This window comes from Oryctolagus cuniculus, chromosome 4 (genome assembly GCF_964237555.1).
Source record: "Oryctolagus cuniculus chromosome 4, mOryCun1.1, whole genome shotgun sequence".
Taxonomy (NCBI): domain Eukaryota; kingdom Metazoa; phylum Chordata; class Mammalia; order Lagomorpha; family Leporidae; genus Oryctolagus; species Oryctolagus cuniculus.
Window position 1 is genome coordinate 56,046,573 of NC_091435.1, and position 24,677 is coordinate 56,071,249.

At 38.4% G+C, this 24,677-nt stretch overlaps 1 protein-coding gene across 24 annotated transcripts in view; it reads right to left on the reverse strand.

The window, feature by feature from the left end:
- Positions 1-24,677, reverse strand: part of SENP7 (SUMO specific peptidase 7) — a 205,331-nt gene that overhangs the window by 30,068 nt on the left and 150,586 nt on the right. For all 24 annotated transcript variants that reach the window (XM_070072017.1, XM_051819124.2, XM_051819121.2 and 21 more), the window contains 3 exons: positions 24,061-24,218; positions 19,757-19,903; positions 4,614-4,647 (listed from right to left, as the gene is read on the reverse strand). In XM_070072017.1, the coding sequence (XP_069928118.1) occupies positions 4,614-4,647; positions 19,757-19,903; positions 24,061-24,218 (339 nt within the window). The remainder of the gene's footprint in view (positions 1-4,613; positions 4,648-19,756; positions 19,904-24,060; positions 24,219-24,677) is intronic.

Here is a 24,677-nt window from a genome sequence, read left to right on the forward strand (position 1 = left end):
CAAGTATAGGTGCAAGTGTTATGCTTAGCAGTTAAGACTCACATTAAGACACCACAGCCCATATCAGAGTACATATGTGTGATGCCCAGCTCTGGTGCCAGATTTCCAACTTCCTGTTAATGAATACCCTGTGAGGCAGTAATGATGACTCAAGTAACTGGGTTCCCATAACCCATGTAGGAAACCTGGGTTGAGTTTCTGGATCCTGGCTTCAGGCCTTCCCAGCCTTAACCATTGTGGGTATCTGAGGAGTGAATCAGCAGATGGGGGCTGTGTGCATGTATCTGTGTATGTGTGGGTATGCGTGACCCAAATAAATTTTTAGAAATTTTAGAAAACTAAAAGGAAAGAAGGAAAAGTAATTTAGTAGTATTCCTGCTGCATTAACTCCTGAGATCTTGACACTCAAAGTGTAGGCGTCAAGCTATGGCATTAGTGTGACCTGGGAGCTTGTCAGAAATGCTGAGTATCAGGCTCCACCCCCTCTATCTACTGAATCACAATATCAGTTTAATAGCCACACACACTTCTGAGTAATTTATATGAATATTAAAGTCTGGAAGTATTTTACAATGAGCAAATACCAGCATATTAACCATTAATCTTAATGTTTCCACAACAACCATTCTATTCCCCATTCTAAAAGCTATCACTAAAACTGGCAGCAAAAACAGATCAAATTGTAGAAATTAGAGGTGAAGACTCTAGAAAAACTGCTCAATATTTCTTCCTCATGCACCCACCTCTCAGCTCTACAGGTACATTTGAAACTATTTCTGTGAAACCTACAGAATACTACTAAATCTAACTGTCCTGAATTTTCTTTAGAAGGATTGCTTTCTCTTTTATGGAAGATTGGGGCTGGAAGTAAGATTTAACATGCTCCTGAGAAAAATGTACACCTTACCAAATTTACCCCCAATATGTAGTTCATTATGTTCCAGGGATATGGCAGATAGTGATAGTAGGAGTTGCCTACTCACTTTTCCATTCCTTCTTTCTTAGTAAAAGAATCCTACTTGTACGTAGGGAAGCAAGATTTCCAGCATTTAAATACTTTATTTTCCAGATTTCTCTTCAAATAGGCATGCGGTCATATGACTATGTTAGCTAATAAAATGTAAAGAGGTCAAGTGTCACGCACATCCAAAAAGGCTCCTTAAAAGGGGAACACACAGGTAACACGTGCTCTACCTTTTTTAAGCATTTCCCCCTTCTTCTTGCTCCCTGCCTGAAACACTGATAATGAACTATGAGCAACATAGTTGGCCATGAGCCAAATGTGAGGATGAAAGTTATGTGTCAAGGATCATACAGTAGAAAGGGAAAAGAGTTTGAGCCCGTGATGACCAAAGAAACACCGATTGATTCAGTCTATCTCTGGATTTCTTCTATATGAAAGAAAAATATCTTCTTTAAGACACTAAGAAACACAAATAATAGCTAATATAAACATGAATAAATCAATTTGCCTTCAATTGCAAGAGAAAAAAGTGAACATTTAGAGGCCTGGGTCCACAGCTATAAAACTTTTTATAGGTATGCCTTGTTTTAAAAAGATTTTTACATATTGAAATTTAGTGTCGTCAAGATATGGCCAAGAAAACTAATACTTTCCTCTTCCATTATAAAACTACAAGCCTACTACAATGAAAAAGAGTGATTTTTCCACAATTTGTAATTAAAACTATCTTTTAAAAATCAGTGCTGGGGGGAAGGGGAGTGAAGCGCATGTGCAACATCAGCATACTGTATCTAAAGTGCAGGTTTGAGACCCATGTGCTCTGCTTCCGATCCAATTACTTGCTGAAGTGTCTGGTAAAGCAGAAAAAGATGGCCTCTGCCACCCACATGGGTTACCAGGATGGAGTTCCAGACTCCTGGCTTGGGGCCACTGCCATTGCAGCCATTTGGGGTGTGAATCAGCAGATGGAAAATCTTTCTCTCTCTGTCTTTCCCTCTCTCTGCTTTCCGAATAAACAAAATATATATTTTTTTAAATCATTAGGGGGCCAGCACTGTGGTGTAGCGGGTAAAGCCACCACCTGAAGTGCCAGCATCCCTTATGGGTGCTGGTTCAAGTACTGGCTGTTCCACTTCCAATCCAGCTCTGCTATGGCCTGGGAAAGCAGTGGAAGGTGGCCCAAGTCCCTGGGCCCATGCTCCTTCATGGGAGACCCAGAAGAAGCTCCTGGCTCCTGGCTCCTGGCTTCAAATCGGCATAGCTCTGGTCATTGCAGCTAATCGGAGAGTGAACCAGCGGAAGGAAGACCTCCCTCTCTGCCTTTCCTTCTCTCTCTGAGTAACTCTTTCAAATAAATAAATAAATCTTTTTAAAAAATCAGGGTCATCTACTTAAATGTTTAAAAAAATCATTGGGAATAGAAAAATTATAATATAAGCAATATTTTAAACAAAGTACAAATACTAATTATGAAAATGTAAATTATTGGGGCTGGCGCTGTGGTACAGCAGGTTAAAGCCCTGGCCTGAAGCACCGGCATCCCATATGTGCGCCAGTTCGAGACCCAGTTACTCCACTTCCAATCAAGCTCTCTGCTATGGCCTGGAAAAGCAGTAGAAGATGGCCCAAGTCCTTGGACCCCTGCACCCACGTGGGAGACCTGGAAGAAGCTCCTGCCTCCTGGCTTTGGATTGGCGCAGCTCTGGCCATTGCAGCCAACTGGGGAGTGAACCACCAGATGGAAGACCTTTCTCTCTCTGTGTTTCCTCTGCCTCTCCTCTCTCTGTGTAACTCTGACGTTCAAATAAATAAATAAAAATCTTAAAAAAAAAGAAAATATAAAATACAATTTTTATGCTTGTTCAACAATAATTTGAGAAGTAGCTCTCTCCCTCTTACCCAGATCTTTACAGATTGTAGCAATATCTTTTCTGAAATTATTATTTTATTTTAAAATCACATGTCTTTATTTGCTTCTTTTTTTAAAGATTTATTTTATTTATTTGAAAGGTAGAGGTACAGAGAAAAAAAGGGAGAAACAGAGAGAGATCTTCCATCTGCTGGTTCACTCCCCAAAGGGCCACAATAGCCAGGGCTTGGCCAGGCAGAAGCCAGGGGCCAGGAGCTCCATCTGGGTCTTACATATGTGTGCTAAGGACCAAGTACTTGGGCCATCTTCCACTGCTTTCCCAGGTGTATTAGCAGAGAGCTGGATTGGAGGTGGAGCAGCCAGGACTCGAATCAGTGCCCATGTGGGATGTTGGAGTTGCAAATGGTAGCTTAACCAGTTACACCAAAATGCCAACCCTTATTTGTTTCTTCTAAATAGCTATGGTAGAAATTTATTAAAATTTCCTAATAAAGACTATCAACATATTTATTATATACCTTATATTTTTACACCTCCTAGATGATAATCCAATTATTAGGTTCATTATCATAACATGTACTTCTGGATTCTGTACATGAAGTATCAGTGGGATTCAAGTAAAGTTACTTTGAGCACATCGTTAATCTTGCAATAGAAGCTTCTTGTTCCCTAGTTCATAAGTGAAGTTCTATTTGTACGCATTCATTTTATATTTCATACTCTAGAGAGATTATTCACTATTATTTATGATTTAGTTTTCTCGGAGTCATTATTTATTCTGAAAGGTTTTTAGTTCAAGAAAGAATAAGAAAATATCCTGAGTCCCAATAAGTTTCAGGTACATTTTGTCGCTCCCCCTCTTCATGGAGGAACGACACAGGACCCTGCACTGTTCTTTCGTCTGCTCGGCCCTCCCCGGGTTTGCTGCTGGTTCTTCCCGGGTTGGCTACTGTCCCTTCCACCTCCGTGGAAGGGCGGTTCCCCCTGGCCACTTTCCCCACTTCCGCAGGGGAGCAGCACACCGCCGGCCGGCTCTCTCGGGGGCTGCACAGATATTCCCTTAGATGTTCCCCTTAGATGTTCCCCTTAGATGTTCCTGGTGCATGCCGTCTCTCTCCTCCTTTATAGTCCTCCTCTGCCAATCCCAACTCGGCTGCCCACACGCCGAGTACGCTGCTCTCCTCCAATCAGGAGCAAGTCCTACAGTTTATTGGCTGAACTGGAGGCAGCTGTATAGAAGCTGTTTTCTTCTCTCCCAGCGCCATATTGTGGGAGAGCAGATGCATAGAATAAGTCTTAATTCCAGTAACAGTCTAGTCCGGGTTGCTCCCCACACATTTTTCAGTCTACTTTACCTTACTCAGATAAAAAATGGCATAAAAATGGGTAATACTCTGCAAAAACATCTTACATGTTTTTAATATTAGAATATTTCCTACTACTTCTTTCCTTATAATTCCTATTTTCATCCAATTTATAAATGCCAAAAATATTCTTATGTCAAAACTTCTGTTAATCCCAAGAATTCAGTCCATTAATAGTATTTAATTTATAGCCATTAAACCGAAGTAATTATTTTCAGTATTGTAGAATATTTAACTCCCTTAAGGAGCTACTAAAAATGTTAAGTGAAAAAGAAACACATATTAAACTGTTACTTTTACTTAAATTCAATACTGAAAAATATATGGAAAACTGGCTGCAAAACAACTTCAGAATTTTTCTAACCATTATATAATCAAAATTACAGTGAAAAGGGAAGGTCATCAGACAGCTTACCTTGAAATGGGATCTTAATATACTTTGTTGTAAACTAAAGAAAAAATAAAGGCAAAGAAAAAAGAGTTACCACTGAAACATTCAAATTTTTAAATATTTCTTTTTCAAATCACAGTATTCAGTCTACACTAAAAGTGCTCAATCCCTTTTATCAACAAATCAACAAAATGTTACGATAAAGACTTCATTTTATGAAAATTTAAGAACCCAATGAGCCAGCGCCGCAGCTCACTAGGCTAATCCTCTGCCTGTGGCACCGGCACCCCAGGTTCTAGTAGTGGTCGGGGCGCCGGATTCTGCCCCGGTTGCTCCTTTTCCAGTCCATCTCTCTGCTGTGGCCCGGGAGGGCAGTGGAGGATGGCCCAGGTCTCTGGGCCCTCCGCCCGCATGGGACACCAGGAGGAAGCACCTGTCTCCTGGCTTTGGATTGGCGCAGTACACCGGCCACAGCACGCTGGCCGTAGCAGTCACTTGGTGGGTGAACCAACAGAAAAAGGAAGACCTTTCTCAATCTCTCTCACTGTCTAACTCTGCCTGTAAAAAAAAAAAAAAAAAAAAAAAAAAAAAAAAAAAAAAAAGAAGAAGAGGAAGAGGAAGAAGAAGAAGAAGAAGAACCCAATGAAGGGTAGGTGTTTGATCTGGGGGTTAGGATGGCAGTTAAGACACCTGCGTCCCACCTCAGAATACCTAGGTTAGATTATTGGCTCCAATTTCTGACACAAACTTCCTGCTAATGCAGACCCTGGGAGGTTGTGGTGATGGCTCAAGTAATCGGGCTCCTGTCACTCAAATGAGAGATCTGGATTGTTCTCAGCTCCTGGTTCCAGTCACAGTCTGTCTCCAGCCCTGGCCATTGCAGGCATTTGGGGAGTAAATCAGTTATGGGAGCTCTCTCTCTCTTTCTCTCTCTCTCTCTGTCCCTCTCTCTCTCTCTCTCTCTGTGTGTGTGTGTGTGTATGGTGTGTGTATCTATGTTTTTCTCTCAAATTAAAAATATCACTAAAAAAAAATAAAATCCTGTGGAACTGAATTCTGAATATGGGGAGAGGGACTAAGATGGCAGAATAGGGAGGGAGCTTCCTGCTCTAGTCTAGAAGATAGTTTTAAAAAAGTGGAGAGAGTGCAGTCTGAGAGAAGAGGAAGATTAAAAATGGCAGAGGAAAATCCACATAAAGTAAAGGGACACTGTGGACCTATTTGGAGGGTGTGGACACACACAACTCAGGACCCCAGCACCCGAGAACTTCAACACAAGCTCCGGAGTGAAGTGAGACAGGAGGCTGGATGATCCTGTTTGTGGGAGGCTTATATGCCAGGACTGTGAAAACACTGAGGCTGTGTGGGAGGGTTCAGGGTGTGGCCAGGACTTTCATCAGAGCCAACAGGCAAGAAAAAGAAACTAAGGAGATAAAAATGGAAAGGAGGAAATCAAATTATCCCTATCTTCAGATGACATGATTTTATTTATAGGGGATCCAAAGAATTCCACTAAGAGACTATTGGAACAAAAAGAAGAGTTTGGTAATATGGCATGATATAAAATCAACACAAAAATCAACAGTTTTTGTATACACAGACAATGCAACAGCTGAGAAAGAACTTCCAAGATCAATCCCATTCACAATAGGGACAAAAAAATCAAATACCTTGGAATAAATTTAACTGAGGATATCAAAAATTTCTACAATGAGAATTACAAAACATTAAAGAAAGAAATAGAAGAATATAACAAAAAATGAAAAAATTTTCCATGTTCATGGATTAGAAGAATCAATATCATCAAAACAGAAAGAAATTTACAGATTCAATATAATACCAATCAAAATACCAAGGATATTCTTCTCAAATATAGAAAAAAAAATGATGCTAAAATTCATAAGGAAACTCAGGAAACCCAGAATAGCTAAAACAATCTTATATAAGAAAAAGCTGGAGATATCACAATACCAGATTTCAAGATATAGTACAGGGCAGCTGTATCAAAAAAGCCTGGTACTGGTACAAAAGTAGATGGATAGACCAATGGAACAAAAGTGAAATACCAGAAATCAATCTAAACATGTACAACCAACTTATCTTTCAAAAAAGAGCTAAAATCAATCCCTGGAGCAAGGACAGTCTCTTAAACAAATGGCGCTTGAAAAACTGGATTACCACATGCAGGAGTATGAAACAAGACCCCTCCTGGTGCCAGCACCATGGTGCAGTAGGTTAATACTCCACCTGAGGTGCCAGCATCACATATGGGTGCCAGTTCTAGTCCCAGCTGCCCCTCTTCCAATCCAGCTCCCTGCTATGGCCTGGGAAAGCAGCAGAAGATGGCCCAAGTGGTTGAGCCCCTGTACCCAAATGAGAGACCAGGAAGAAACACCTGGCTCCTGGCTTCGAATCGGCACAGCTCCAACCATTGCAGCCATCTGGGGTGTGAACCAATGGAATGAAGACCTTTCTCTCTATCTCTCCCTCTCACTGTAACTCTTTCTCCCAAATTAATTAATTAATTAATTAATTAAAAAAAAAAAAAACCTGAGCCCATGGCTCAGGACTCCAGCTGCCAAGTCTATGCACCAGCGCTGGAAAGAGAGGTGAAGCAAAACCACAGTAGAAAGAGACACTGGCAGTAAAGCAGCAGGAAGAGCCTAGAGGGAAGGAGGCTTGAAAAGAAAGCACACCAGCCTAATTAGAGGAGAGGAAAAAACAAATAAAAGAGACTGGTATGGACATGATTCTCTCTCTTGACTCACCTTAAAGGTGAGCAAGACAAAAAAGCAGGTGCCATTTTGGACATATGTAACAGCTGCACCAGCTCAGAGCTGTGCCCGCCCTCAGCCAAGCAGAAAAACCTGACTCTGGAGGGGAGAAATAACAGGAGGTTAAGACCTAGTGCATATATAGAACTTATGAACTGGGACTGTGGGGAAAAAAAAAATCTGAGGGTGTGTGGAAGAACTCACGGTGTGGCTGAGACATAAGTAGTCTTGGTGGGAGACACCACAAATTCGGGCAGCTTTGGTTATGCAGCGAGAGACATTGCAGTGAATCTGAGCTTACAATGAGGACTGCACATATCCTTGTGTGGTACCTGGGACACAGCAGACAAATATTATACCCACTGGGGCTAGCGCTCAGGCACTGATTGCCATCAAGGAGAAGAGCTGAGCTAAGCGGAATTACTTCCCTTCTGAATAAAAAAAAAGAGAAAGAGAGAGAGATTTACCATGCCAAACCTGAGTGTATCACCTTTGGCACACCTTTGGCCTTTTGGAGTAGCTCTCTGGCCACACCTACCACAAGCCTCTAGAGATTCACCAAAAGTAGACAGTCCACTTAAAATAGAGTCATAGTATAACAAGAAAAGGCACCACAATGAGAAAAAAAAAAAAAAAGAAGAAACCAAAGAATATCTCCACAATGTAAAACAACAAACACAGAAACAGAGGAAACAAGAACAAGGAAGACATCATGTCACCCCCAAATGAACATGACACTCCAATACAAGATTATGAAGATGATGAGACAGAAGAAATACAAGATACAGATTTCAAAAAATTTATGATAAGAATATCTAGAAGTACTCAAAAACAAATTCTTCAACTACAGAAATCCTTAATGGACAGGATAGAAAAATCTCTCTCGTGAAAAATGAAATCTTTAGCAGGAATCAAAATGAAATGAGGAATTTAGTAGAACATGAAATTGAGATATTGAAGAGAAATCAAAAGGAAATGAAGAATTCAACAGAACAAATGAAAAATACATTTGAGAGAATTAAAAACAGAATCAGTGAAGCATAAGAGAGAATTTCAGACTTAGAAGACAGAGCACAGGAAAGTATAAAGTCAGACCAAAGAAAAAGAAGAGGAAATTAGAAATCTAAAAAATACTGTTAGGAATCTACAGGATAGTATTAAAAAAACCAACATTCAGGTTCTAGGAGTTCCTGAAGGCATGGAGAAAGAGAAAGGATTAGAGGCCTATTTAGTGAGATACTAGCAGAGAACTTTCCGGGTTTGGAGAAGGACAGAGACATTCTAGCACAGGAAGCTCATATAACCCCTAGTAAACACGACCAAAAGAGATCCTCACCACGACACATTGTAATCAAACTCACCACAGCGAACCACAAAAAAAAGATTCTGAAGGCCGGCGCTGCGGCACACTAGGCTAATCCTCCGCTTAGCGGCGCCAGCACACCGGGTTATAGTCCCGGTTGGGGCGCCGGATTCTGTCCCGGTTGCCCCTCTTCCAGGCCAGCTCTCTGCTGTGGCCAGGGAGTGCAGTGGAGGATGGCCCAGGTGCTTGGGCCCTGCACCCCATGGGAGACCAGGAAAAGCACCTGGCTCCTGGCTCCTGCCATCGGATCAGCGCGGTGTGCCGGCCGCAGCGCGCCGGCCGCGGTGGCCATTGGAGGGTGAACCAACGACAAAAGGAAGACCTTTCTCTCTGTCTCTCTCTCTCACTGTCCACTCTGCCTGTCAAAAAAAAAAAAAAAGATTCTGAAATGTGCAAGAGAGAAACATCAGATTACTCTCAGAGGATCTCCAATTAGACTCACAGCAGACTTCTCATCAGAAATCCTACAGGCCAGAAGGGACTGACGAGACATAGCCCAGGTACTAAGAGAGAAAAACTGCCAGCCCAGAATATTATATCCTGCAAAGCTCTCATTTGTGAATGAAGGTGAAATAAAGACCTTTCACAGCAAACAGAAATTGAAAGAATTTGTCGCCACTAGTACAGTCCTGCAAAAGATGCTTAAAGATGAGTTACACACAGAAACATGGTCATCAATACGAAAGAAGGTAAAGGAAGAAAACCTCACAGCAAAAGATCACAGGAAGTTCAAAGCATATATTAAAAATATATTTGGGAAAATGGCAGGACAAACTTACTACTTATCAATAGTCACATTGAATGTTAATGGTCTCAACTCTCCAGTTAAAAGACACAGACTGGCTAAATGGATTAAGAAACAAAACCTATCTATTGCTGCTTACAAGAAAGACATCTTTCCAACAAAGATGCATGCAGTCTGAAAGTGAAAGCCTGGAAAAAGATATTCCATGCCAACAGAAATGAAAACAGAGTGGGCATAGCCATCTTAATATCAGACAAAATAAACTAACACAAAAACTATTAAGAGAGACAACAAGGGGCACTATATAATGATTAAGGGATCAATCAAACAGGAATATGTAACTATTATAAACGTATATGCACCTAATCAAAGGGAACCGGGTTATTTAAAAGATATGTTAAGGAACTTAAAGGGAGACTTAGACTCCAATACAATAGTATTGTGGGACGTCAATACTCCACTTTCAGCAATAGACAGATCAACCACCCAGAAGATCAACAAGTAAACAGCAGATTTAATCAACACTATAGACCAAATGGATCTAACAGATATCTCAGAACTTTTCATCTTACAATTAAAGATTACACATTCTTCTCAGTAGTACATGGAACCTACTCTAGGATTGACCACATACTAGGCCATAAAGCAAGTCTCAGCAAATTCAAAAGAATTAGAATCATACAATGCAGCTTCTCAGACCACAGTGGAATGAAGTTGGAAATCAGCAACTCAGGAATCCCTAGAGCATACGCAAACACATGGAGACTGAACTACATGCTCCTGAATGAACAATGGGTCATAGAAGAAATCGAAAGAGAAATCAAAAACTTTCTGGAAGTAAATGAGGATAACAGCACAACATACCAAAACTTATGGGACGCAGCAAAAGCAGTGTTAAGAGGAAAGTTTATATAAATAGGTGCCTACATCAAGAAATTGGAAAGGCACCAAATAACTGAATTTTCAATGCATCTCAAGATCTAGAAAATTTGCAGCAAACCAGACCCAAATAGCAGGAGAAGAGAAATAATTAAAATTAGAGTATAAATCAACATAATTGAATAAAAAAATTACAAAGGATCAGCAAAACAAAGAGCTGTTTTTATGAAAAAATAAATGAAATTGACACCCCATTGGCCCAACTAACTAAAAAAAGAAGAGAAAAGACCCAAATCAATGAAATCAGGGATGAAAAACGAAACATAACAACAGACACCACAGAAATAAAAAGAATCATCAGAAAGTACTACAAGGACTTGTATGCCAGCAAACAGGGAAACCTATCAGAAATGGATAGATTCCTGGACACATACAACCTACCTAAATTGAACCAGGAAGACATAGAAAACCTAAACAGACCCATAACTGAGACAGAAATTGAAACAGTAATAAAGGCCCTCCCAACAAAGAAAAGCCCAGTACTGGATGGAATCACGGCTGAATTCTACCAGACATTTAAGGAAGAACTAACTCCAATTCTTCTCAAACTATTCAGAACAATCAAAAAAAAGGGAATCCTCCCAAATTCTTTCTATGAAGCAAGCATCGCCTTAATTCCTAAAACTGAAAAAGATGCAGCACTGATAGAAAATTACAGACCAATACCCATGATGAACATAGATGCAAAAGTCCTCACTAAAATTCTGGCTAATAGAATGCAACAACACATCAGAAAGATCACCCACCCAGACCAAGTGGGATTTATCCCTGGTATGCAGGGATGGTTTAATGTGTGCAAAACAATCAATGTGATACACCACATTAACAAACTCCAGAAAAAAAAAAACCATATGATTATCTCAATAGATGCAGAGAAAGCATTTGATAAAATATAACACCCTTTCATGATGAAAACTCTAAGCTAACTGGGTATGGAAGGAACATTCCTTAATACAATCAAAGCAATTTATGAAAAACAGCCAGTATCCTACTGAAGGTGGAAAAGTTGGAAGCATTTCCACTGAGATCCGGTACCAGACAGGGATGCCCACTCTCACCACTGCTATGCAATATACTTCTGGAAGTTTTAGCCAGAGCCATTAGGCAAGAAAAAGAAATTAAAGGAATAAAATTGGAAGGAAGAAGTCAAACTATCCCTCTTTGCAGATGATAGGATTGTTTATTTAGGGGATCCAAAGAACTCTACTAAGAGAATACTGGAACTCATAGAAGAGTTTGGCAAAGTAGCAGGATATAAAATCAATGCACAAAAATCTACAGCCTTTGTATACACAGGTAATGTCATGGCTGAGGAAGAACCCCCAAGATCAATCCCATTCACAAGAGCTACAAAAACAATCAAATACCTTGGAATAAACTTAACCAAGGATGTCAAAGATCTCTATGATGAGAATTACAAAATCTTAAAGAAAGAAATAGAAGAGGATACCAAGAAATGGAAAAATCTTCCATGTTCATGGATTGGAAGAATCAATATCATCAAAATGTCCATTCTCCCAAAAGCAATTTATAGATTCAATGCAATACCAATCAAAATACCAAAGACATTCTTCTCAGATCTGGGAAAAATGATGCTGAAATTCATATGGAGGCACAGGAGATCTCGAAAGCTAAAGCAATCTTGTACAACATAAACAAAGCCAGAGGCTTCACAATACCAGATTTCAGGACATACTACAGGGCAGTTGTTATTAAAACAGCATGGTACTGGTACAGAAACAGATGGATAGACCATTGGAACAGAATAGAAACATCAGAAATCAACCCAAACATCTGCAGCCAACTTATATTTGATCAAGGATCCAAAACCAATCCCTGGAGCAGGGACAGTCTATTCAACAAATGCTGCTGGGAAAACTAGATTTGCACAAAATCTACGACCCGATACCATGAAATTATTAGAGAACATCGGAGAAACCCTACAAGATATAGGCACCGGCAAAGACTTCTTGGAAAAGACCCCAGAGGCACAGGCATCAAAGCCAAAATTCACAATTAGGATTGCATCAAACTGAGAAGTTTCTGCACTACAAATAAACAGTCAGGAAAGTGAAGAGGCAACCAACAGATTGGGAAAAATATTTGCAAACTATGCAACCAATAAAAGATGAATAACAGGAATCTAAAAAGAGATCAAAAACTCCACAACAACAAAACAAACAACCCACTTAAGAGATGGGCCAAGGATCTCACTAGGCATTTTTCAAAAGAGGAAATCCAAATGGCCAAGAGACACATGAAAAAATGTTCAAGGTCACTAGCAATCACGGAAATGCAAATCAAAACCACAATGAGGTTTCACCTCACCCCGGTAGAATGGCTCACATTCAGAAATCTACCAACAACAGATGCTGGTGAGGATGTGGGGAAAAATGGATGCTAACCCACTGTTGATGGGAATGCAAACAGGTAAAGCCACTATGGAAGTCAGCTTGGATATTCCTCAGAAACCTTAATATAACCCTACCATACAACCCAGCCATCACACTCCTTGGAATTTACCCAAAAGAAATTAAACTGGCAAATAAAAGAGTTGTCTGCACCTCAATGTCTACTGCAGCTCAATTCACAATAGCGAAGACATGGAATCAACCTAAATGTCCATCAACAGAAGACTGGATAAAGAAATTATGGGACATGTGCTCTATAGAATACTATACAGCAGTCAAAAACAATGAAATCCGGTCATTTGCAACAAAATGGAGGAATCTGGAAAACATCATGCTGAGTGAAATAAGCAAGTCCCAAAGAGATAAATATCATATGTTCTCCCTGGTCGGTGACAACTAACTGAGCACCTAAAAAGGAAACCTACTGAAGTGAAATGGACACTATGAGAAACAATGACTTGATCAGCCCTTGTCCTGACTGTCGAGGAACAACTTACTATTTTATTCCTTTTAGTATTTATTTTGTTCTACTTAATACCATTGGTTGAACTCTTTAATTAACACACAATTATTCTAAGGTGTTTAAACTTAACTGAAAAGTGATCCCTGTTAAATATAAGAGTGGGAATAAGAGAAGGAGGGGATGTACAGTTTGGCACATGTTCACTTGACTTACCCTAATGGTAGAGTTAGAAACGAGCCAGGGAATTCCAATTCAATCCCATCAAGGTGGCATGTACCAATGCCATCTCACTAGTCCAAGTGATCAGTTTCAGTGCATAGCTGATCATAATTATAGGACTAAGAGTCAAAGGGATCAATAAATAAATAAGGCTAGTGTCTGCTAATACTAACTGATAAAATTAAAAAGGAGAGAACAATCCAACATGGGAATGGCAGATGTCCTAAACAGCACTCTGGCCTCAGAATCCGCCCTTAAGGCATTCAGATCCAGCTAAAAAGCCCATGAGAGTATTGACCTTGTCTAAATATGATCAGAGTAGGTGAACTCTAGAGGCTTCCATAGCCTTGGCAGCTCATGACAAGAGCCTAGGGAGATTACTGATGCCATAAACAAGAGTGTCAATTTGTTAATTCAACAACAGGAGACACTGTGCACTTACTCCCCATGTAGGATCTCTATTCTTAATGTGTTATACTATGTGAATCCCTGGTATAACTAGTACTCAAACAGTATTTTACACTTTGTGTTTCTGTGTGAGTGCAACTGTTAAAATCTTTACTTAGTATATACTAAATTGATCTTCTTTATATAAAGATAATTGAAAATGAATCTTGATGTGAATGGGATGGGAGAGGGAGTGGGAGATGGGAGGGTTGCTGGTGGGAGGGAGGTTATGGGGGGAAAAAGCCACTATAATACAAACGTTTTACTTTGGAAATTTATATTTATTAAATAAAAGTTAAAAAAAAGAAAAAAAAACTACCTTATACCTTACACAGAAATCCACCAGAAATTGATTATAGACCTAAATCTACAACCTGATAATATCAACTTATTAGAGAACATTGGAGAAACCCTGCAAGACATTTGCTTAGGCAAAGTATTCTTGTAGAAGACCCCCAGAGGCACAGGCAATTATAGCCAAAATTGACATGGGATTAAATAAAATGGAGAAGCTTCTCTACTGCAAAAGAAACACTCAGCAAAGTGAAGAGGCAATGGACAAAATGGAAGAAATTATTTATAAACAATACAACTGATAAAGGATTGATAACCAGGATATATAGAGATCAAGAAACTCAACAACAACAAAACAATCAAGTTAAATAATAGGCAAAGGACTTAAGCAGACATTTTTCAAAAGAGGGAATCCAAAGGTCCAACAGACACATGAAAAAATGCTCAGGATCACTAGCCATCAGGGAAATTCAAATCAAAACCACAATGAGGTTTCACCTTACCCCCATTAGACTGGCTTTCATAAAGAAATCAAAAAACAATAAACGCTGGCAAGGATGTGGGGAATCCACTGTTGGTGGGAATGTAAACTGGTGCAGCTACTGTGGAAGACAGTATGAAAATATCTCAGAAATCTCAGTGTAGACCTACCATATGACTCAGCCATCTCACTCCTAGGAATTAACACAAGGGACATAAAATCAGCATATGAAAGAGTTATCTGTATCCCCATGTTAACTGAGTTCAATTCACAATAGCTGAGATATGGAATCAACCAAAATGCCTGTCAACTGAACACTGGACAAAGAAATTATGGGATACATATAGAGAGTTAACAGTAATACTTGTTCTCAAAGATTTAGTTTGTTTTAGTGTATTAAGTGGAGGATATTCTTATGTCTCTTAAGTTTTAGTTATGCCTAACTGTCTAACTCCATTGCATGTTTACTTGGGTGCTTTCCTTAATTAATGATTAAATTTGTTGTCAAGGTCTTACTTTCTTTTAATATATTAAGTGGAATCCTTAAGTGGATTATTATTAAGTGGATATTCTTATGTCTCAGAAGTTGAAGTTATGTCTAAGTGCTCCCAAAAGACGTCATCATTCTTGGATGCTTCTTTAAAGTTAATTTTCTCAAAAAAAGAAGGAAGGAAGGAAGGAAGGACGGACGGACGGACAGGGGGAGAGAGGGAAGGAATTAACTCTGAGATGCAATGGCTTTGAATAGCCCTTGTCTGGACTGTTGAGGAATAGTTTTGTTTTGTGTTTTGTTTTCTGTGCAAATTGTTGAACTCCTAGTATAGAATTGGCCTTCTGTATAAAGAGTTAATTGATATGTCTTAGTAGAGAGTTGGAATGTGGGTTGGAGGGTGGGTATGCCGGGAAGATTTACTATATTCCTAATGTTGTACTTAAGAAATGCATGAAATCTGTATTTCTCAAATAAAAGGTTTCTTTGGAAAAAAATTTGTAAAATTCTCAATATGCTCATTTGTAAAAACATTTAAGACTAATATAGTTTTTAAAAACATTTTCTTGGGGCCAGTGCTGTGGAACAGCAGGTTAATGCCCTGGCCTGAAGCACTGACATCCCATATGGGTGCCAGTTCAAGTCCAGGCTGCTCCTCTTCCAATCCAGCTCTCTGCTATGGCCTGAGGAAGCAGTAGAAGATGGCCCAAGTGCTTGGGCCCCTGCACCCAAATGGGAGACCGGGAAGAAGCTCTTGGCTCCTGGCTTCGAATCGGTGCAGCTCTGGCCGTTGCTCCCAATTGGAGAGTAATCCATCAGATGGAAGACCGCTCTCTCTCTGCCTCTCCTCTCTCTGTGTAACACTGACTTTCAAATAAATAAATAAATCTATTTTTTTAATTTTTTGACAGGCAGAGTGGACAGTGAGAGAGAGAGATAGAGAGAAAGGTCTTCCTTTTGCCGTTGGTTCACCCTCCAATGGCCGCCGCGGCCAGCGCACTGTGGCCGGCACACCGTGCTGATCCGATGGCAGGAGCCAGGTGCTTATCCTGGTCTCCCATGGGGTGCAGGGCCCAAGTACTTGGGCCATCCTCCACTGCACTCCCTGGCCACAGCAGAGGGCTGGCCTGGAAGGGGAGCAACCGGGACAGAATCTGGCGCCCTGACCGGGACTAGAACCCAGGGTGCCGGCGCCACAGGTGGAGGATTAGCCTAGTGAGCCACGGCGCCGGCCATAAATAAATCTAAAAAAAATTTTCCTTAAAATTTAAAAACAAGAAAAAATAAGACAAAAGTCCAAAAGAAACTGCCAAGAGGCATCATAAAGTAGCAGCCATTCTGGTAAACATACCACAAAGCAGAGTTTGATTCTTGGCTTTGCTGACTCAGAAGCTGGTGATTATTGGGGGGGGGGGGGGGGGGGGTGTGTGTGTGTGTGTGAAGGCACACCAGCAAAAACACAAGAGACTAGTTCATAAGCCAAAATGCCAAGGTACTAAATTATTTATAATGATACATAAACACTGCAGAAAGATTTAACTTGTGTCCCACCTGGTATGAACATTCTGTTTTTGTAGAACTACAACTATAGTCCTAAAGTACTTTCACCTCATCAAAACAGAACTAGAAAAATCCACTGTTTATTGTGAAAACACCATAAAAGTCTAATAATTCCAACTTCACAACAGTGATGAACTTGTCAAAATAGCAAAATTAAGTCCTATGCCAAACACTTTCTCCCTTGGATGACTTTTAGAAAGACACCACCAACTGTTTCATCCCTAATATTCACCTTTCTTTGTTCCATGTTACAAATTCCCTTCTGTCTAAGATTTGAGCTCTTTCTGTTCATTATATCCCATGAATCTTGTTTTCTCTACATATCTCCTAAATACCTTTTGTATGCTTCTCACCTCTCTAACTGTTGTTTTTATAATGAACTTTCAAGACTTGAAGTACCTGGCTAAATTTTACAGATACCATCTGAAGTAGGATTGTGCTTTTAAGTTTGTTTTTCCACTGATTCTAAGTGATTTTGTACTTAGATATTTATTCTTTGGTTAAGTTTCTCTTTTCATCAATACATTCATTATTAAATTATTGACTATATCAGGGGAATAATCTTTCAGCACAAAAAACTGAAATGGTCTCTCAGTACATGACTTTCATATAATAGTAAACAATGTTCAGTAAAACCACAGGTTTATTTTTTGCTCCCTTTAGTTTTCCAATTTAAGAATTAATTCAAGTTGTACTTTCACAGATATAAAGTTAATTTTACAAAGAGTAAGTCAGCCACTTAAGCAATACATGAGAACATATTGGCAAAAAGCTGACCATGGAGTTCAAATTTTGCCTCTATTATTTCTACCACTAACACAAATAATAAATAGGTAAACTCTCTCAGCTTTAATAAGATCCCAAATAAAGGAGAGCTATTATCAAGACACTATCATCTGATAAAAATGTTATCTAGATTAATCAAACATTTTTACTTTCATTTCACTGTTATATACATCTAGTATATAATGTCCCTTCCAAATTCCTTCTGGCAGTTTCATTAGGCGTTTAACCTCATAAAATATGTCTTAGTAAATGAAGATAACTAGCTTTCCACAGTTCATATAGTCATTATTACTACATTATGAAGTAGAAATGCTATATTTATGTTTTCAGCCTCTTCTTTCTATACTGTTCTTTCACTTTCCCTATGTCAAGCATCTTTGTCCTATCAAAACTTTCTACCAGGTAAGGATCTGATACTCATTTACACCTGTGAATTATGACTAAGCCATTCATTACTACCTTCCTGGGGAGAGAGGGGGAGGGAGTCTATTCTCAACAAAAATTAAACCCTTGGTTAAGAAAGTGAGAAAAATGTTTTTATAGCAGTAAAGTAAATGAAGCTCTCTGAAACCATACCAAATCCTTTTAAACTTAAGAATATTATGTTCTTCACATTGTTCTTTACTCATTTGTAGTTTTGTTTGGTTTTCTTTTATGCCTGTAGCAAGTACAGCTGGCTGTGTAACAAATAAACACATTAATTAGCAAAAATCTGTTTGTTGAATTTTTTTTATGTCGGATTTTTCTCCCTTGGCTAACTAATTGCTGTCATCAGTGAGTATTTAGGTTATCCAACTTTTGCTATAAAAAGAACTCAACAGAAATAACTGGCTAAACCTGAATTAAATTTTTTAAAATAGGGAAGAAAATTTGAAAAATGAACATAATTACGTAAAGAAAAAAATTTGTAAAACCACTTTAAAGCTTGCCAAAACCAGTAATATATGAAAATCAGTGGCCAGGGAATATTAATTTTAAACCAAATCGTTCTTGAGTTTTCAAGGCAAGCAATTTGACTAGGTCACCATTTTTGTTTTCCAGAATTTGGCAGATCTGCACATAATCTTTACTATATTGAAATTAGACTTATCCTCTTGAAAGGACACTAAGTCAATATCTATGTCATATCTTACTTCATATCTTACTGTCTTCTCCATGAAAGCTTCCCTGACTCCTCCAGACATTTATAGGTACCAATTCCCATGTGCAGTTTTCTTGTACATATTTCCATAGTATATTTTCTCATAATGTAAATTATCAATTTATATCCTTGTCTCTTCCACTAAACTATAAGTTCCTTAAAAATAAAAACCATGTCTTAACCATTTTTATATTCTCCGCCTTATTCTTAACAGTGAGATATTAATAAAACACCTAGAAAAAGACCTTAGAATCTCATGCTGACAATTCAGTACTATTAAAAGTATCAAGTTAAGTTTGAGCCATTTATGAAAAATATGAAAGGGAAAAAAGCATGTCTCTTCACCCTAAGATTAAAAGTTAATGGGGAGGTCCAGGCAAGAATATAAGTAATTATTAAAACAGAATAAATCATATAACAGATGTACAAAAGAGGTGCTATAAGCACACAGTATAGAGAGAAGCTAGCTCAGACTGGGAAAGAGGGATCAAGGAAGGTTTCCTGGAAGAGGCAGTATTCCAAATAGGTCTTTAAAAAATGATCAGAGTTTTAACAGGAAGAAATGGTAAGAAAATACAAAGAACTGATTAAAATCCAGTTTGGCACTCAAATACAATATGTGAAGAGGAATATTGAAAAAAAAAAGTGGAAAAACAGATTAGAATCAGTTCTTAGACATGATAAATTTAGGAATTTGGAGAAATCAATTTACAAATATTTGAATGAAAAAAATTAGATTTCTTCTTGGTGCTCCAAACTATTTCCTAAAAATCACTGAATTTATTACTAAAAAAAGTTTAGAGCCCCCAAAATACCAATACAATAAATGTCTTTTCCACACATGATTTTCATTAGAGTAATCAGATATGAGATGGGATTTTGGAGAACACAATTAGAGACAATTTTCAGAGTAAGTACTTTCAACATATCCAAAATGTCCCATATAAAATGACTCTTCATTCTGTCTTCATTTGCACCAAAAGCATGTTTCAAAAATCTGAAAATGTCTCCTCCAAGACCCAAAACCATAGAAAAATTAAGAAAATATACTTACTGTAACACAACCTTTAGCAGTTCCTTTTATTTTACCAATATAAACAGAAGTAAATATAAAATCCAGTTGTAGAGTCATCTTATTACTAGGCACAATACAGGAAATGTTTTCCATGACAGAATTGTATGGACATAATTCAGATGATGTCTAAAAGGGAATAAATTATAAAATGCATATAACCCTGTATATTTTATAAATGTGGAAATGTTTTTCAAAGTCTCTTTATATTACCATCAGTGACTTTATAAAGGATTCTATACTGTTCTTACCATGAAGAAATAGCTACTTGCACTTCTTACATTTCTTTTTCTGAAAAAATAGACATAATTACTTTAAAGCTCAATTCCAAATTTAATTCTACGGATCTAAGCTGCTATAATTCAAAGCCATGGTTTCCTATTCAATATTCCCTAATAAGCATTATTTACTTTTAAATCAACAAAAATGCTTTAGTTTATTTTTTTAACTTTTATTTAATAAATATAAATTTCCAAAGTACAGCTTATGGATTACAATGGCTTCCTCTCCCCAATAATTTCCCTCCCACCCGCAACCCTCCTATCTCCCGCTCCCTCTCCCATTCCATTCACATCAAGATTCATTTTCGATTCTCTTTATTTACAGAAGATCAGTTTAGTATATATTAAGCAAAGATTTCAACAGTTTGCACCCACATAGAAACACAAAGTGAAAAATACTGTTTGAGTACTAGTTATAGCATTAAATCACAATGTACAGCACATTAAGGACAGAGATCCTACATAAGGAGTAAGTGCACAGTGTCTCCTGTTGTTGACTTAACAAATTGACACTCTTGTTTATGGCATCAGTAATCTCCCTAGGCTCTTGTCATGAGTTGCCAAAGGCTATGGAAGCCTCTTGAGTTCACCAACTCTGATCTTATTTAGACAAGGCCATAGTCAAAGTGGAAGTTCTCTCCTCCCTTCAGAGAAAGGTACCTCCTTCTTTGATGGCCCCGTTCTTTTCACTGGGATCTCACTCGCACAGATCTTTCATTTAGGTCTTCTCTTTTTTTTTTTTCCAGAGTGTCTTGGCTTTCCATGCCTAAAATACTCTCATGGGCTCTTCAGCCAGATCCGAATGCCTTAAGGGCTGATTCTGAGGCCAGAGTGCTGTTTAGGACATCTGCCATTTTAGGAGTCTGCTGTGTATCCTGCTTCCCATGTTGGGTGGTTCTCTCCCTTTTTTTTATTCTATTGGTTAGTATTAGCAGACATTAGTCTTGTTTATGTGATCCCTTTGACTCTTAGTCCTGTAATTATGATCAATTGTGAACAGAACAAAAATACTTTAGTTTAAAATGAGTTTTTATGTCTTTTAATTTCTACTACCACCTTATTATAAGTTTTTTTTCCTTCCCATTCCATAAATAAAGCAAATATATATTTAGATTTGTTAAATGCATTGCTCAAGGTTATGCAGTTCCTAAGAAGCAAAACTAAGAGTCTAACCTGAGAATCTATTTCCAGGTCAAATGTTACTTGAAATACACAAAATTGCTTACATTAACCAAGATAATGATATGGCTTTTGCAATTTTAATGAGCAATGAAGGGAAATAAGTGCCTAATAATCAACTCTATATGCTTCATAACAGACATTTTATTTAAAGACAGATAAGAAGAAATGGCCCCAAAAAATGAATCACTCTCACAGAAACAGCTACACAACTCTTCTTTCAAATTGTAATGTAACTGGACAATATTAGCAGTAGCTGCATCCCAGTCTCTTCTGATTTTTAACTGCTTTCAGATTTTTTGCCTAGCCTCTCCATATTTTTCTTCTTTAACCCTACTATCAATCACAAATGACCACTAAAGCAATTTTATGCATATATACTCACTCCTCTCCTACCTCTAACAATTTTGATAAATTACCTAAAACATATATGATGCTCATTAATTCTAATTCATTCTAAGATGTCATTTAGCTTAACAGAATTTCTTTATCATTCTCTTATTTCTTACTATACATTCTAACTCTCTAAATTAAAAAAAAGAATGAATTCAACTGCAGGTGATTTCAATCAGCCAAATAACTGTATTCTTGTTTTTAGTGATAAAATAAGGAGTTGGTTTAGAATAATTTCTTATTGGACCTCACATTTTCATAAAAGACTGCCTTCTAAAAATATCCAATCCATGTTTCTCATAATTTCATTTGAAACTGGAAACAAGGGAGTGTGTGGAGACATGATATTCTGTCTTACATGCCTTGGTAGGTCTCTACAGTCTTTAAGTATTTACTCTTGGTTGTGATCACAAATTCTATAAATACTATAAAAGAAGTATTTTCTTTAAAAAAAATATTTGAAAAGTAGAGTTACAAAGAGAGAATGGGAGACACACACACACACACACACACACACACAGAGAGAATATCTTCCATTCACTGGTTCACTCCCCAAATGGCCATAATGGACAGGGCAGGGCCAGGCCAAAGCAAGAACCCTGGAACTCCACCCGAGTCTCGCACAAGGGTGGGAAGGGCCCAAACACTTGGGCCATCTGCTGCTCTCCTAGGAGAGTAGGGAGCTGGATGGGAAGCAGAGGAGCTGGCCCTCAAACCAGCACTCTGATATGGGATTCCAGTATTGCAAGGGGCAGCTACACCCACAACACTACAACATCAGCCCTGAGAAATTATTTTCTTATAATCATTTCTTATTGCCATGTCAGTTTATATGATATCAAGATAACTAAAAAATCTACAAATTTAAACTCATTATCAACAACACTTCTAATTATAAATATACCTAAGTGATCAAGAAAACTACTGATGCAAACTGACAAGAATAGTTACATTTCAGTGAAAATTCAGAATTCAATTGCTGAGGTGGTTTCAGTGTGGAGTACCAAATACAAAAGAAATGTCCATGAAACAATAAACATACCACCAAACTGTTTTCATAAATCTCACCAAACTCTTCCATCACAGTCTACAAAATAACAGTCTGCCATTGTTCAAAAACAAACCAACAGAAGTTCTCCATAATTTTGCACTAGTAATCACTTATAATCATTTCCTAAAAATAGGATAATCAGAGGCTGATAACAAACACTTAAATGATTTGAACCTTCCTCTTTAAAGGGTTATGTTAAAAATATGATTATTGTTTACTGATATTAAACTTAACATACTTCCATTTATTAATTTCAGTAAAAAAGAAAAGACAAAGGATTTACCAGCTTGATAGGTTTCTGATGCTATTATAAATGTGTTCACACAAGGGTACTTCAAAAAGCTCATGGAATTTGGAATTAAAAGATGCTTATTTTGGAGCAAAATAATTTTGAAATCCATGCATAGTTCTTTCATAATACACATTCTCCATTAACTTTTTGATGATCACCCTCATATGTTATTTCATTTAATACTCAAAATAATCCTTGGGGGAGGTGCTATTATCCTCATGCAACATATGAGGAAACTCAGGCTTAAAGATGTCGTGACTCGTCCAAATGACAGCCAGGATTTAACATAGGTCTGTGTATCTCCAAAAGCTATGTCCTTTCTTCTATATCCTACCATCTTAAAGTACATGGGGAGAAAGAATAATTCCAAGTAGCAATGGTACTCACAAGACCAGAAAACATAAATACCAGAAACTGTGTATATAAAATATTCTGGCAGAACAGTTAATTGCTCATTAAGAACCACTAGGGGGGAAAAAAGAGATTCAAGTCATAAAATATTTAAGCTGAAAAAATAGAAATGATGGGGCCAGTGCTGTGGCTTAGTGGGTAAAGCCATCTGCCGTGAGTGCTGGTTTGAGTTCCAGCTGCCAGCTGCTCCACTTCCGATCCAACTTCCTGCTAATGCACCTGGGAAAGCAGCAGAGGATGGCCCAAGTGCTTGGGCCCCTACATCCAGGTGGGAGACCCAAAAGAAGTTCTGGCTCCTAGCTTTGGATCGGCCCAGCTCCAGCTGTTAATGGCCATTTGGGGAGTGAACCAGTGGATGGAAGATCTCTCTCTTTCTCTCTCTCTCTCTCTCTCTCCCTCTCCCTCTCTCCCCCTCCCTCTCTGTAACTGTGACTTTCAAATAAATAACCTTTTAAAATATATACATATAAATGACTAGGGAAAAATGATATAAGCTTTTCACTTCAAAATAAAACAATTACATACTTCACTCAAGCTAACAAGAAAATTGTCTCAAAATTCAATATAAAAAAATACATAATTTGTATTACAATATTTTGCTTCATTAAGCAATTAACAAGTCATCTTACAAATAATATATATTTCACTGTTAATATGTGAGAAGGAAGAAATAAATTACCTGTATAGATTCACATGTAACCAATGGTAGTTCTGATAATGTTGACTCAGACGTGCTCTCACTTTCATTAGTGATCCCATGGTCTTGTCTAGGTTGTAATTTAAGAATTTCAGAACTCTTGTGTTCAATGGGTCCTTCTTCATCACTGGAAACAACAACTGAAATGGAAAAATGTACATTAAATATGTCACAACCATCACATATCAAAAAGGGAAACTTCTAGTTAATTTAATATAGACTTAATAATCCCATTAAGCGGGCCGGCGCCGCGACTCACTAGGCTAATCCTCCGCCTTGCGGCGCCGGCACACCGGGTTCTAGTCCCGGTTGGGGCGCCGGATTCTGTCCCGGTTGCCCCTCTTCCAGGCCAGCTCTCTGCTGTGGCCAGGGAGTGCAGTGGAGGATGGCCCAGGTGCTTGGGCCCTGCACCCCATGGGAGACCAGGAAAAGCACCTGGCTCCTGGCTCCTGCCATTGGATCAGCGCGGTGCGCCGGCCCCAGCGGCCATTGGAGGGTAAACCAACGGCAAAGGAAGACCTTTCTCTCTGTCTCTCTCTCACTGTCCACTCTGCCTGTCAAAAAAAAAAAAAATAATAATAATCCCATTAAGCTTAATC